A 15892-nucleotide genomic window follows, 5' to 3' on the forward strand; every position below is an offset into this window, starting at 1 on the left:
TTCAGTATACATATCATCTGGTAAGCACCTAAATATTAGTTTCAAATATCTTTCATACCTCAGTTTATGAGAACAGTTATTTTCTTTTATAAAAGAGAGAATATAATATGCACTGATCTCAACAACTCTAATTAATATTTAATTTTAATAGAACATTGAATAAGAATATTTAGAAATCAATGTTTTGATGCAAATTTCGCTGCCATAAAAAAATTATTAATTGAATTCATATATTTTATAGCCAATTATCTTATTTTATATGTAATTCGGTATAATTCATAATTTAACCTAAATCAACACTAACTCTAACAAAATAATTTTGTTAATTCATAATCAACAACAATCCAAAATCATTGATTATTTTACAAAATAACCTAATTATCAACTCAAATTAACATAATTATAAAAAAAAACCCTAAATTTCTCTCCTTAATTCAAAACCCTAACATTGTATGAAATCAAATTAACATACATTAGCATAAATTATATCAAATTGATAGAGAAGAAGTGTTTAGTATACCTTAAAATGTAGAATGTGGGTGAAGATGATGACTAATGGTGGTTGTTTTGGCTGGAAATCGATTGACTCACGATGGAGAGAGAAAGGGTGGCAATCTTAAGCTAGAAAGATAAGAGAAAGATAGGTGATCTTGTGGTGTTTTGGATGTGTTTCGTATTGGAAGAGAGAGAGAGAGCTGACAGAAGGAAGAGGGGAAGGGTGAGAGGCTATGAGGAGAAAGAGGGAGGGAGAAATGGAAAGAAGGCTCCGAGTATTAAATTAGAATAAAGTTGTAAATTCTATCTGCAACTCGCATGTCGCAAGTGGTATTTGCAACTCACATGTCGTGTATATCAATTGTAACTCGTGAAACTATCTTATATCCCCAAATATTTTGTCCACTGTATTACTTTGTTATTATCTTTTAACCATGCTAAAAATCCAAAAAACTCCAAAAATTAGACTTGATGTTTGCTGTGGTAGTGATTTTTTTTTTATCAACTACAAAAGAAAAGAAAAGAAAAACACATTGCCGACCTACAAGTTTCTGTTATCTCTGTCAAGTTTTGAGGTCGTTATTTAACAGTCCTGATTGTGGGTAGCAATCTGAACCCTTGACTTTGTGGACCCTGCTTGTGGGTCTCACAAATTCAACAGTCCTGATTCTTCATATCATAATTCGTGTTGCTTTTACTGTGGTGTTTAGCAGCTTGAAGACTAGAACAAAATTAGATAGTTGATGTTCATTTCAGCTGATCAGTTCCATCCTTGAAAGAAAAGGATGAGAGGGAAAAACTTCAAGCAAGAAACTCACAGCGGCACCTCAATTCTTGTTTGGTCAAATACAAAACTTGTTATGCAAACAGTTGTATACAACACGTTAATTTACAAAGACAAACTGTAGGATGATGTATCGGCACTTAGATCCTGTGCTACCTGGAGAAGGTATTCGATGTTGATGTCAGGGTAATGCTGTAAAAGCCTCAAGTTAGCTACAAAATCACCACGCAATAGCCTGCTTTTCATGCATAACAGCATTGCACAACAGATCCGCAAAAGCATATCCTGCACAAAACCAGTTTTGTGTCCATAAACACCATTGTTTAAATCATCAAAAGTTGATTGGATCGAGATATTTGAGAGGTACCTGAACCCCAAAAGGATTGCTCAAAAGAGAATCCCAGATTCTTAAAATGGATTGGAAGTTGAATTCCTGAGACAGTAGCAAAGTGATCCACCTGAATGCATAGAATTGTGGCTTAACCTGCCCATTTGAATAGATGGCATAAGCTTCCATGATTCACTTAGCTTGATCCAAATATGATGAAAACGAAGGAGGCCTTTTTTAAGCACTGTTTGCTGTTAAACATAAGTAAATATACTACAATGGTTGGCACAAAGCACTCAGAACTATGAAAAAGATTTTTTAATTTAGCCATCAAGAATCTAAATGTGCATCTACTATAATCACATTAAGAAAGTATTTACCTTGGTAGTGAATTCAAGATGCTTCCATAATTCCTCATCATTTTCTTTCAATAATTTTGCCAAGCGGGAAAGAGTGGAGAGGATGCCAACAGGACTATTATCCAACTGTTGGCAAAAGTGATCCACTGAATCACTCAGCAGTCGAACAAAACAAGAAAAGCTATCAGCTTCAGCATTTACCTGCAGGATAGACCAAGGGCATGAATAAAATTGCCTTCTGTTTAGGACTCTGTTTGATCTTCTCAACAACATAGGCTTTCACCTTTACAGGATTCTTTCATATTTATTATCAGACTGATCAATAAATATGGAAGTATAGCTGATCAATGCTATAAAGTTTGTGTCCCATGTGCTATAAATGAATTGTTGTATGTAATAGTAGAAATTTTAACTATTCTGTGTCTGTTAAAGCTTCATCTTCTACTAAGAAAACTATCCATTAAAAAAAAATATGAACGTCTTATGAGATAACAAAATCTCAACAAGTTTTATTAATGTGCCCAAAACAAAGAGATGACAGTTTAAATGATAAAAAACTTCCAATGCGTAAAGGATTCAGTCGAAAACGGCATTGTGTCTTCCTGGTTTCAGGATCATATTATCAACAAGGAACACAAGTATCTAAAGCATATCATCAACAAGGAACACAAGTATCTAAAGCAATAGAAGACCCAAAAGCAGATGGAATATTCCTTACAGCATTCTGCTCATCAGTGTCAGTACTAAATACATAGAGTATTGGTGCCAGGACCTCATTCATGCCTTGTACATAACAAATAGCTGGATTTAGCTTTGCAAATAAGAGAAGAATGTTCCTCATTGCTTCCTGCAGGTGAAAATATATCACAGCATTCTTCAGGGAAACTTCATTCATGTTTCTTAAAACTGTTACAATTGCAATGACGACATTTGTTTGCAACTCTCCAAAAGATTATTTTCATCAAGTGACTGAGAATTTGAGAACCATAGTGTCAACAAAGATTCAACAGCCAAATGAAATTGAATAAAAATGAAAGAGCAGAAGAGTGGATAAATACCCTATTCTTCTTACTGAACGAGGACTCCCCTGAGAAGAATTTCATATCTGGATGTGTGCGCTGCAAATCACGGTCAATCTGTTCTGCAATCTCTGTATGCTATAAATGCAGTGTTCATTTTGATTAACATCAGCTATCCCTTGGCACAAGGAATTCTAGGCACCTTAGAATGGTGGAGAGATTTACCTTAAAGTAGTGATGCCAAGCACTAGCCATACCAACACTCAGGGGATGATCTCCATGAGAAATTCCTTGTCGCTTAAGTGGTCCAGCAACATCACCTTCACTGCTCAGCTCAGCGGAAATCATTGCATCAGCTTTTACCCTGGTGTACTCTGACTGTCTAGATTCAAGATTTTGATTAGTACATTGAAACCAGTAACCAAAGAAAAAAAAAACTGATTACAAGTGTGACAAATTCACCTGCAACTAAATTAAAACACTAAGTTAAGATGCAAAGCGGGTACAGCAGTTGGAAACTTACAGGACTCAGCAGAAGCTCCTCTTTTAGCTTAGCATATTTTTGTCTGTTCTCGGTTAACTCCTTTTCCCACACATCATGAGAAGGAGATAAATAACCCAACAATAGCTGCCATAAATTAAGATTTAAGGATGTTCAGGAGTCATATTCAAATAAAAAGGAGTATTGAATGATTAAAGCTGTCATTTCTATATGCAGCCAATTGATTACCCCTACGATGTGTAGAATATAGGTGATTTAAGCAACTTCAACATGTGGTCCTATTATTTCATAATAACCCAGTAATTTTATTCTTTCAAGTTTAGTTGTTGGAATAACATGTTCTCGTCCAGGCATCGAACTATTCCATCACTGCATAACAGACAATAATCATGGTTTTAATCACAAATCTCTTCAAGAACCTGTGAATTAGCAGAAGAAAAATCTTCAGCACTTCTTTAGTTCTGTTGGCAATCAGTGCAATCCAACATGACAGAAGTGACATTATTATTACTAAAAGCTTATTGAACTACTCTGAAAGCCGGCTTAGAATCCACATCAAATAATAATGAAATTTCCAAGCCAGAAGTGCAAACAAAATAATCCAGCAATGAAAACCAATGTACCTTCCAAGCTGTTGCCCTCAATCCTCCTCCATCAGGAACCCCCATACTAGCAATTCTCTTCACCTTTTCCAAATTTATCTCCTTTTGAGAGAACTAGCCACAAAACAAAATGGAAAGATATACAATCAATTAACAAACAAAGCCAAAAAGTAACTTGGTCCTAAAACCAAAAATGGCATAAACAACAAAACCCTAGCATCCCATTTTGTTGCGGCCAAAATGCAGGAAAAGGATGCCAATTAGAAAGTTATTTCTGAAAATTTTCACAAATTAGATTTCAAGAATGCAAACCCAATAAATTCTTACCTTTAATTAAACTATTTTTGTCCCAATGAATAAATCAAGCGTAATTGAACATCACAGTCCACACATACATTTCTTCCCTTTTGCCACCATTTTCTAAGAAACCAAACACTCCCCAAAAACCTAAACCTCACTAAACCATAAAAGAGTTTTCCAAAAATTCAACTTCAAACCTAAAACCCTACATTAAATTAAAGAAGAAAATAAAGAAAGAACATTCCACGCTCTGACCTCATATTCAAGATCAGACCTTTTCTCATCAGCTGCAATAACCTCCCTAACCGTGACATGGCCCGGCCCATCTTTATCGGGTCTCTTCCGGGTCCTAAAAGCATCCACTTTATCCCCAACTTTATCATCAACACCCAAATCAAATTCATACTCATTTTCCTTGTGGCCTAACTCAACCCCATTAGGCTCCATAATCTCAAGCTCCTCACCGGACTCGAAAACCGGTTCGGACCCTCCATTCTCCTCCTCTTTGTCGTCCAAACCAGGGACCAAAATACCAAGCCTGTCAGGGAGCTTGAGCTTGCCCTTCTTAAGCATGGTAACTGAGTTGGGACTGAGTCAGTGGGGGTGAGCCGAGCGAGTTGGGATAGTGGGTCTTTGTTGGTGTTGCATTGGAGTGGTTTTAGAGGAGTGAAAGGAGAAAAGAGAGAGTCTTGATGGGTCATCAACCCGGTTTTGAACTCAGTTTTCTCTTCTGAGGATTTGAGGAAGACTGGTAGTTATAACTTATAACTTATAAGTTATAACGGTTGACTGATAGTTCAAACAATAGAATAATAGATTTTGTGGGTTGATCTTATTAACCAATGGGAGCTTGCCATGTCAGGTATTACTATCCCGTTAATAAAACTTGAGATCTCATATTTTTCCACTGTATGAAATAAATCAGATTAATTTATTTCTTCATTTTCAAAGAATAATTTGTGATGGGAATTCTTGATCATCTTCCACATCATCTCCTACTTTTCACACTGTTTTTTTTACCCTGTTTTTCGTCACTTGCACTGTACACATGCCTTGCAAACCCCAATGTCGTAAATTTTTGTCATGGAGTAGAATTTTGTGTAATCCAGCGAAGAAACACAATAGTACTTGAAGATAGAAAGAAAAAAACAACACATTAAAAAAAAACTAATCCGTGTGGCGATATTACTGTACACATTTCACTGTACATTCTTTCACGAATTATTATGAATTGGAATGGTAAGATTTTTTAAATTTTCATTTTGGTAACATTGTTTTTGCATGATTGAACTCTTTCGATCTCAAATAAATGTTCAATCACATCTTTCTTTTTTTGGAAAAGAGTATTGTTAAATTGAAAAGTAGAAGATAAAAGTTAAAAATACATGAAAAATAGATTTCAGCTTTAAATTTCATTCAAAAAAAAATTAGTTTGGTTATTTATCCATTCAGTTAATAAGTGATCGATCTCTGTAGTTATCAAAAAATTAAATTTGATATTGAATTTTATTTTTCTTTTTTTAGTTTTTTTTTTTTTTTTGTAAGAGAAGAGAGACTCCCATCAAAATTCAATATAGATAGAGAAAGTCATCGTTTACATGTATTATAGCCACCAAAATGGTTGAAATTGGTATCAATGAAATCCATTCCATAAAAAGAGCCTTATAGTGGTTGTTTTCAATCTTAATATTATCTAAAAAAAACATATATAAGCCAAGAATAAGAAATTTTATTCTAGTTGATTTTGTGATTTGGATCTTTTTTTGGTTTATTGGGTTGATAATTTAGTTTGTTGATGTTTTAAGAGTATTTGTAGGGTGTTTTTGAGTTAAAATAGGTAGGTTGAAAATTAGTTTTTTGGATAAAAAACTCATAGACTTGATTTTACGACCGTCATAGTGGTGGCCAAGTTCTGGGCTTGCATACGACACTTCATCTGCCATAATGGATAATGTGTCATTAGCCTTTTTTTTTTAAATGTCATATACCCCTTTAAATTGGAAAAAAAAAAATACAGACTCAAACGCACGTGGGACTGGGCTTGAAAGCCTTCACACCTATGCTATTCCTTTCATAAGCCTAAGGAGCTAAGTCTTAGGCCCGTGCTTCTAGGTTTTTTTTTTGTATATTTAGGTTAACTATAGATTTATGAAAAAACAAATATTGAACCCAGTTGAGTGTATGACCCGGATCATAGGTTCGATAAGTTAGGCCACAACATTCGGTCTATTATTTTTTTTCTTTTTTTGTTTAACGTATTTCTTGTCTCTGAATTAAAAAGAATTATAATTTCACCTTTTGTTATCAATAATCTATTTTTTATTTAAATTAAAACAAAAAAAAAATAAAATGTAACTCTTTGTTATCAATAATCTACCTTTTCAATCTTAGTCTCACACGTCTATCATGATATTTTTTTTAAAAAAATATTTCATATAAGAAAATTCTCATGCGTTTTGTTTTCATATAAATTTAATAAATGAAATGTAATATATGGTATAAAAAAAATCTATTGAGACTGATGAATACATGACTTGTATTGCAAGATTGGTTAGTTGTCTAAAGTTCATATGTTTTTTTTTTTAAGATTGAGTTTTATTTTTTTATCAATTTTATTTTTTAACAATAAATTAGTCAAAGATTTAACTTTCTAAATTTGTTTTTCAAAATTATCTGTCATGTAAACATACATTGACCTAAGTAAATTCATTTTGCTCTTGTGTTAATATTAAATAAAAATATTATTCAATATATATTTGAATTTAAATTTATAATTAAAACTTGTGAGGACCAGTAGGCTAGTGTATATTATTAATAAGTGGAGTTAGGTAGCAACGGCAGGCCGTCCTCTACCATGAAATTTTCTTTTGCGTTTTCTTATATTTATCTTCTTCTCTAATTCTATTCCTCCAATTAGCAACTTCTTGGAAACGATAGAAGAGGAGATAAAAGGAAATATAGAAAATGATGTGTCTTTTCGGGCTTTCTACTGGGCCTCATGTCACTATTTGTATGAATTTCTTCAATCGGTTAAGCCCAGCCCAACCATGCTTTATAAGACTTGATTTTCGCCCGACCCTTCATTTTCTCTCTCTCTCTCTCTTCTTTATTCTTCTGTTTTTATTATTCTTTTTTTATTATTATTTTTCTGGATTAACACATCAAACTATACATTCTATAACTTTATTTACATGCTATAAGCGAGCTAAATAAGTTATTTTGTGACAAGGTAAGTTAATTATGTGATAAAACAGTGACTAACTTTACTAGATAAATAGATTTAATTTTTTTTTTCTAAATTAAACTATATGTTTCCAAGTTTGAAGGAGAAAATAAAGATTTTTTCTCATCTCAATACAAAAGAAAAATATATAACTCTCTTTGCTCACTTTTTTTAATATAATATTTACATGAAAAAACCCTAATTATCTTTAGCACCAGAGGGAGGGTTATTTTGAGGTAATACCCACCACTCAGCCTGTTGATATCCAAAAAAAAAAAAAAAAACAAATCCAATGAAGTTTTTTCTAGCTTTATCAAGTTTCATCATTAATTTCTTGAAAAGGTAACATTAAAGTCTAATTAATTTTGTCTGTGAAGGTATTCTAAACTTTTACTTTGGTATAAATAATATAGGATCTTTTCATACATGTGAGTGTGAAATGCACAATATTTAATTCTATCAATTACATGTTATATAAACCTATTTATAAAAAAAACAAAAAACTAAACACATGACATGAAGAGCACCTAGAATTGTGATATCAATATTGGCAGTCTAGCTCCCTGCATTTTGTGCACACGATATATATATATATATATATATAAGTTTTCAATATCATTATCTTGTTAGATAAAATTCTCGTATAAGATTTTTTTATTAAAAAAGATTGTGTTAAACTAGTTAATTAAAATACTTGTTGTTTAATTAGTTGAAATCCATAACTTTCTAACAAATATACAGTCAATGGATTTATAATTTTAAGAGGTTTTGTTTTTAACCTCTTATGTAATTTAAAAAAAATAAGGATTTAAAAAAATTTGAATTTGATGATATTTGAATGGTTTGGAGTTGTTTGGCAATGTATTTGTAAATGCATTTAGGCACGTTTTAAAAGTGTTTTTTTGGCAAGAAAGGTCATTAAATTGATTTTTTTTTGTTTTTTATGGTTTTAATGTACTGACATAAGAAATAAAAAATAAATATGAAAAAAATTATTTTGATTTATTTTCAAGAAAAAAATACTTTTAAAATATATCTTGCAGCACAGTATACCAAACACATAAATAGTTTTGATGCAAATCCAAATCATGGAAATTACATCCCACACCCGAATAGTCCAAATTGTTTTTTGCTCAGAAATGCATTAAAATAATATCTTTTAAAAAGAATTATTTTTAACATTAACACATCGAAACGATCTGAAAACACCAAAATAAAATAAATTGAAAGTAAAATAAAATAAAAATTCAATTAAAAAACGCTTTTAAAATGTAAAAACAAATGGGGTCTACATGTTAGATATGTACGAGATTCATCGTTACAATAAAGATAAAAATCATAAACATTGAAAGTACTAGAAATAATAATAAAATGTCTTAACCAACAGTGCAAACAAAATGTTAACCGAGAGGTAGAGTTTAACCTCATCTCAAAACCAAAACATTAGGAATTCAATTGTCCATTCCAAAACCACTAGATTCCTTATGGTTTCGATTTTTATCACATTGAATCATATAGCTCAAGAAGAAGGTAATTGGATCCCTAATATTTTGGATTTCTTAATAAAATTAAGTCGTCCTTTTGCCCAATTTTGTTAAATAAAAAAAAGGGTTAAACTTCTTTATTTTGGTTTTGAGATGAGGACAACAACTAGTGGTTGAGGAACAATAACGGGGTGGGGGAGAAGAGCTTAACAATCATTACATCTGTTACAAGCCAACAATTAAGCATGCCATTTAATTCCATGTTTTCATGAGTCATTTTGGTTACATCTATTATAGATGACATTAATAGCAGATAGGGAAGGGCTAAGGTTGTTCAAGAGGAGCTATTTGGGCCAAAAACGTTAGGCCTCAACTATTAGATGATATAAAGAAAAGAATAATGGGCTCAAGATATGATAATACAAGTTCAAAGGGCTTTGTAAATGAGACTACTTTTGTTGGGCCAACTTTCATATCAATAGAGATTGTGGGCACATCTAATGAACATAAAGTAATAGCAGGACCTGATGACCAGGCTTGCCATGAGGACTTGGTAAGTCTTATGTAGTTCAAGCTCTTAAAGGGCTAATGATGTCTAGAAAGCCAGATGTTATCTTTTTTTCGGAGACTAGAGTTAATAGTAGTAGAATTGAATCTATTAGAGGGGAAATTAAGTTTGATGGGTGTTTCGCAGTTGACAGATTGACAAGGGGGTGGTTTGGTTGCGTTTTGGAAAGGTCCAGGGGTTGTTACATTAATTAAATACTCTCAGAACCATATGAATTTAAAAGTGGTGGGTATGGACTTTTTTTTTATAGAGATTAACAGGGTTTTATGGGTTTTCAAAATGACATAGGTGCAGGGAATCATAGAACCTATTAAGAGCTCTTAGTAAAAGATCTAATCTTCCTTGGGTATGCATTAAAGATTTTAATGATTTGCTTTGGTTGGAAGATAAGAGGGAAGATAATCTTTATCCTCTGTCCTTGTTACAAGGTTTTAGAGATGTTGTAGACAACTACAACCTGATTGATATTCCTCTAGTGGGCTATCCATTCACTTTGGAAAAGGTAGAGGGACTCTGAATGTTTTATACCTTCCAAGCTCAAACAATGGTTATTGCCCTTTGGTTCCTTCTTTTCCAAGTTTGTTACTTTCTCTTCAAGTTGAGGAAATCCTTGTGTTTGACTCTTAAACCTTCATAATTTAGAGTTTCTTTATCAATTTTTTCCTCACCACTTTTTCTTCTTCTTTTTTCCTCTTATTTTCCAGGGAATATTTATAGGGTTTTGCTAGGGTTTTTTATAAGTTCAAACATAGATTGATCAAATCTTAACCCTTTGATCAAAATGAGAGGGTTCTGAAGTACATTTCACAGTTGTGATACCTATGTTGGTTTTTCAATGGTGGTTTTGCAACAAATTTGGTTTTTGGAGATTTTAATGGTTTTCCAAACTTGGAGACCAAGAAGCTTGTTTCTAGCCTTTTGATCTTGAGAGAAACATAACCAACTTTTGATAAGAACCCATTGATAAGACTTGAAGTGTGAACACATGAAAAAGATTAATGGTTTTATAAAATAGGTATCATAACTATCGATGACTGAGTTAACCACTTTCGAGGCTTCGTTAGAACAACTCCAATGTCATCATCGTTGAAGACCACCTGATCTTGGTAGAGGGGGTGCACACCTTTTGTTTGGATCCAACCTTACTCTATTTGAAGGTTTGTAGCTCTATATTCATTCGTTTGAAAGTGTCAATCCGATCAGCCTAGAATCTGAAAATACAGTGATGGCTGATCGGGGATAAGATGTTGTTGAGTTCGTTGAAGAAAATGAGATGTAAATATTTTATGGGAGTAACTCATCTTTTTAGATGGGATGTTTCTTAGTTGAATGGTGGTGGTCACAGGTCTAAAAGTGGTCAGAAACGCCATGAAACTGTCGAAGAAGAAGCTAAATAATGGCTGAACGACACGTCATCTAGATTATACCCTAGAAATTAGGGTTTTTAAATTGGGATGTGACAGATTTTATTTTAGTCAATATTCTTCTAATTATTTTTAATTGCACTCATAATTGTCTTCATACTTTTGATTGCTCACTTGCCAGACTCAATCACCAACACCAAATTAAGTTTAGCATCATTTTCATCTTGTTGCTTGATTTTTTATTTGTGTACTTGGACCCTTAATTGACCATCAAACTTTTAATTTTTTTCAATTTGACCCTTGATGTGGTCAATTTCAGCCCCTACTTTCACATGTCTTTTTTAGTTTGGTTCTTGATTTTGGATTTTTTCAATCAAGTCCGTAATTGTCTATCAAACTTCAATATTTATGCAATTAAACCCCTGATTTGACTAAACTAACTCTTTAAAATTGTAAATCGACCTTCAGAGTTTAATTTATTCCAATTAAGCCTAAATCGACTTCAAATATCAATTTTTCTTACAATTAAGTTCTTAATAAAATTAATTAAGTCTTTAAAAATTCTCATTGAGTCCTTATCTATCCAAATTTATATTTTTTTACCCTAAATAAAAATATTTTCACCAAATAGGCTCTTTGTTAATCAGAATTGAGTTGCTAATTTTGTTAATCTTATACATATTGGTCCTCCATATTGCTATTTTTGACAACTTTTCTACTTGTCATTCGGGTCTGTCACCATCAACTTGGATAATTTTCTAGGCTTTTTTCATGTATATCCTCTTATATTTTGGATTTTTTTTTTCTTAATTTTTTATAGGGTCAAAAATGGGTAACAATAGCAACAACAATATTAATAATAGTGACAATAATAACAATGATAATAGTAATATTAATGATAATAGTAATAATGATAGTAATAATAATAGTAGTGGTAATGATGGTGGTGGTGGTTGTAGTAGTAGGTAGTGGTGGTGGTGGTGGTGCTAATATTAGTAATAATGATAAAGGTGATAATATTTTTATTTTTTAAGAAAATTTATAAACGTTTGGGTGAACAAACTCTATGTATTTTTTTATTTAAAAAAATAAAAATATTTTCTTATACATTTAGGAAGCTTCTGTTTATTATTTTGTAATTTAAAAAAAAAATCAAGGGGCAACTGGTTAGTTCAATTCTTAATTATTCTTTTCTACAATAAAATACATAATTAAGTTTTTTTAATAGAATATAAAATCTATTAAAAAAAACTATTTTAGGAATAATGCAATGTTGTTTTTCCAATTAATTTTTTCATTTGTGCTAGTTTGAAAAAAGAAAAAGAAAAAACATGGCAGGTGTTGCATTTAAAAAAAAGAGCTCTATATTTAGCAAGCTCCACGTATATATAAATGTTGGACACATGCATGTCATTATCGAAGGGGTCCAGAAGCATTACTATCTATTGAGTTTTTAACCACCTATATTAACTCTTTAGTTGTGCATTTGAAGTTATATGTGGTCTGTGCACGCAGGGCAATAATTGTTCAAAATAAAAGGTATGACAATGATCCCTAGCCAGCACTGTACGTACCCATCATCCCCTAACTCCACTGTAACTTGCATCAAATGTTGCTCTATAACTTTAGCCATTAATCTGCAGTAATCATATATATATATATCAGATGTATATGGATTAGGGAAGAACAAGTACTCTGCGTTACTTAAAATGACTGATATTAATTATTAACTCGTAATGGTCACCGTATTAATATTGGCAGCTGTGAAATGATGCCGATGCTGGTTAAATAATTGGATTTAAATTATTGTATCCTAAATAATAGTCTAATTGGTATTGATGTTTTATCGAAATTGGCAAATATTATTCTATACTGATCAGTAAATAATTACTGACGTACTATGCATCCCATCATCAGATTCAATCTTGCTTTCCTTTTGGCATAAAAGCCTTAGCTACTACAGTACTATATTGCATGCAAAGCAAGCCCCGGTTATTAAATTGGGGTAGGTATATTTACTTGAGTGAAGTTGTAGGTGATCTTATTCAATACACCAAGCTTCATGGTGAAAAGCTTCTAGTTCGACTACAATGTGCTCTCTAGCATGGAATAGCATGCATTCTATATCTTCTCAGGATCTCAAGTCAGCCTTAGCTGTACTTCAATCATCTCTGAACTCTTCCATACTCTTCTTTTGTCAGTACTGAAAAGTCTCTCTCTCTCTCTTCTTTTGTCAGTGAAAAGTCTCTCTCTCTCTTTTTTTGTCAGTGAAAAGGCCCCCCCCCCCCCCCCCCCCCCAACATGGTGCCATCAAAAAAGTTCAGGGGGGTGAGGCAGCGACGTTGGGGTTCTTGGGTTTCTGAAATTAGACATCCTTTAGTGTAAGCTAGCTTCCTTTACCGAACCAATCTAGCTATGTTCTCTTATCTTTTCTACCTCTGAGTCTAAATTACTTATACTTTTGTTTAATTCTTTCAACTATTATAAGATCTTATTGTATAATGCTCTTGCTTTTTAATTTGTGGTATGTTTGGAACAGGAAGAGGAGGGTATGGCTAGGAACTTTTGAAACAGCAGAAGAGGCAGCTAGAGCCTATGATCAAGCTGCAATCTTGATGAGTGGCCGTAATGCGAAAACTAACTTTCCCATGCCTCAAACTTCGAATGAAGATGACCCAAAATCAAGTGATCATCAACCTTCACTCACAACACCACCAAATGGTTTGTCCCAGATCCTCCATGCCAAGCTAAGAAAGTGCAGCAAGGCACCATCACCATCAATGACTTGTTTGAGGCTTGACGCTGAGAATTCCATTGGGGTTTGGCAACAGCGTGCTGGTCAGCGGTCTGACTCAAATTGGGTCATGACAGTGCAGCTTGGAAAGAGAGATGAGAGCCAAGTTTCTGAGAGTGCATTGCCATTGCCTGATCAGTCTCCAGGAGGGATATCAGGACCAGAATGGAGAGAAGAAATGGATAAAGAAGAGAGAGTGGCACTGCAAATGGTTGAAGAGCTTCTTAACAGGAATTGTCCTAGCCCTCCTTTTGGGGTTCAAGATCATGAGGATGACAGCTTTTTTCTTTAGCTATCTATGGTCTTTATGATCATGGGATTTCTGTGAGTTTGTGTGCTTGGTTTAAGGAAGTGATCAAGTGTGTGTAGGATTGCATGTGACATTACTATTCTAATTAGTATAACCCAAATAATTATACATATATAAATATTTATGTGTCAGATTACGAAAGGGTGGAGAACCAGTTGTTACGTGTTTATATAATTAATTAAGAAGTATTGTTATGTGTTTATTGAAAAATAAATTAAGGAATCAATTATGATTTCAATTTCGTATATATATGTGTGTGTGTGTGTGTTTTAGAAAGTAGAAATGATGAACATGATTATTATAGAGTGTTAATTCATACTTATTTTCTGTGATTTGAGATACGAATGAAATTAAGGTTGGAGATTGATCAATGGATCATACTTACTGGGTGTCCAGCTATCAGTTGATAGTTGCATGGCCCCAACAATGCAAGTGCAGAATAGACAGCAGCATACAAGAAAACAACTAATAGCAAAAGTCATTTATTCGCTGTAACATATATTTATTTTTACTGCTGCTATTATTAATTATTAAAATATACTATTTGGGAAGTCACTACTGTGTGCCCATAACACTACTGCTTTAAGAAAGATCACGTTAAGAATGAGAAAAATGCATACACAATACATGATTATTATTTTTTAACTTCTACAATCAAATTTCTAATTTAATTTATTTTTTAATATAATATTTAAACTCTCCAAATATTGATCAATTGACCATTAAACAATAACATGCATGACACTTTTAGAACAAAGAGAATATATCCAAAATATTATTTATAGGGATTTTTACTGCTTGATTGAAGAAAATCAAGAGTTAAAATACTCCACTGAAAAATAAAATCAAGAATTGAATTATTCCATCAAACAAGTAAATTGATATAAATAAATGCTAGAGTACCTAACTAAGAAAAAAAAATCAATGAAGTTTATATAGTAGCTATGCATTTTTCTCTATAGACAATGTTGGATTTTATTATTTGCCAACTAAGAGCAATGGCAGATTGGGGGGACCGATGTTTCAGTTTAGGCACCATACATGACCTTGTTTGTTTTATGTTTCAAAAGCGTTTTTGAAAAAATTTAAATTTTTTTATTTTTTTCTTTACTTCAAATTAATATTTTTTTGTGTTTTATGTCATTTTGATGTACTGATATCAAAAATAATATTTAAAAAATAAAAAAACTTTATTTTGATGTATTTTTGAACAAAAAACACTTTGAAAAATAACTATTACTACACTCTCTCATTTCCACAAAACAAAACCAATTTGATTGATTGAATTAAATTTATTATCAACCTGATGGATTCATTGAGGTTTTAAATATTTGATGAGAATTTCTAAAATGAAGGTTTTATATATTCAAACTTTTTTAATTGTTTAAAATATTTTCATACCAGTTTTTTATGTTTGAATCCTTTATGTTGTGAATCTATGATTGAGAAGAAATTATATTTTTTTAACATTTAAACCAACCCTTGAGTTTTAGTTTATGAAATACATAATTTAAAATTTAAAAGATAGAATAGGATTACCCTTATTTTCAAGCCAATATCTAATCCTTTTTAATGAAATGGAAAGAAATAGAATCCTATAAATTAAAAAGAAAAAAAAAAGTTCACATTCATTTCATTCAAACGGATCATTTTCGGTCTTGGAGAGGGTGATACAGAACAAGTGTTTTTTTATATATATATAATAATCAGGTGTATTAATCAAAAGATAATTATTTAAAAAACAATTTCTGAAATGTTAA

At 32.1% G+C, this 15892-nt stretch overlaps 2 protein-coding genes across 3 annotated transcripts; one reads left to right on the top strand and one right to left on the bottom strand.

Moving 5' to 3' along the window:
• Positions 1-1217: 1217 nt before the first annotated feature.
• Positions 1218-5141, bottom strand: LOC7485477 (uncharacterized). Of its 2 annotated transcripts, none has more exons than XM_002308951.4 (9): positions 4645-5140; positions 4111-4203; positions 3509-3613; positions 3211-3363; positions 3025-3123; positions 2685-2813; positions 1988-2167; positions 1647-1763; positions 1218-1564 (listed from the first exon to the last, which is right to left on the bottom strand). In XM_002308951.4, exons 1-9 carry the CDS (start codon positions 4960-4962, stop codon positions 1385-1387), a joined length of 1374 nt encoding a protein of 457 aa, XP_002308987.2. In that variant the 5' UTR covers positions 4963-5140; the 3' UTR covers positions 1218-1384. The 2 variants fall into 2 exon arrangements, with proteins under 2 accessions (XP_002308987.2, XP_024458807.1); XM_024603039.2 differs by having other exon boundaries at positions 1415-1564; positions 1647-1858; positions 4645-5141.
• Positions 5142-13136: 7995 nt separating this feature from the next.
• LOC7485479 (ethylene-responsive transcription factor WIN1) lies at positions 13137-14379 on the top strand. The gene is made up of 2 exons (XM_002308044.4): positions 13137-13409; positions 13568-14379. Exons 1-2 carry the CDS (start codon positions 13330-13332, stop codon positions 14112-14114), a joined length of 627 nt encoding a protein of 208 aa, XP_002308080.4. The 5' UTR covers positions 13137-13329; the 3' UTR covers positions 14115-14379.
• Positions 14380-15892: the final 1513 nt, after the last annotated feature.

This window comes from Populus trichocarpa, chromosome 6, assembly GCF_000002775.5.
Source record: "Populus trichocarpa isolate Nisqually-1 chromosome 6, P.trichocarpa_v4.1, whole genome shotgun sequence".
Taxonomy (NCBI): domain Eukaryota; kingdom Viridiplantae; phylum Streptophyta; class Magnoliopsida; order Malpighiales; family Salicaceae; genus Populus; species Populus trichocarpa.

Coding starts and splice junctions, on each gene's coding strand:
- LOC7485479 (XM_002308044.4), top strand. CDS start 13,330: ATGGTGCCATCAAAAAAGTTCAGGGGGGTGAGGCAGCGACGTTGGGGT. Junction 13,410..13,567: donor GAAATTAGACATCCTTTAGT/GTAAGCTAGCTT, acceptor TGTTTGGAACAG/GAAGAGGAGGGTATGGCTAG.
- LOC7485477 (XM_002308951.4), bottom strand. CDS start 4,962: ATGCTTAAGAAGGGCAAGCTCAAGCTCCCTGACAGGCTTGGTATTTTG. Junction 2,168..2,684: donor ACACTGATGAGCAGAATGCT/GTAAGGAATATT, acceptor TCTATCCTGCAG/GTAAATGCTGAAGCTGATAG. Junction 1,764..1,987: donor ATCTTGAATTCACTACCAAG/GTAAATACTTTC, acceptor TCAAATGGGCAG/GTTAAGCCACAATTCTATGC.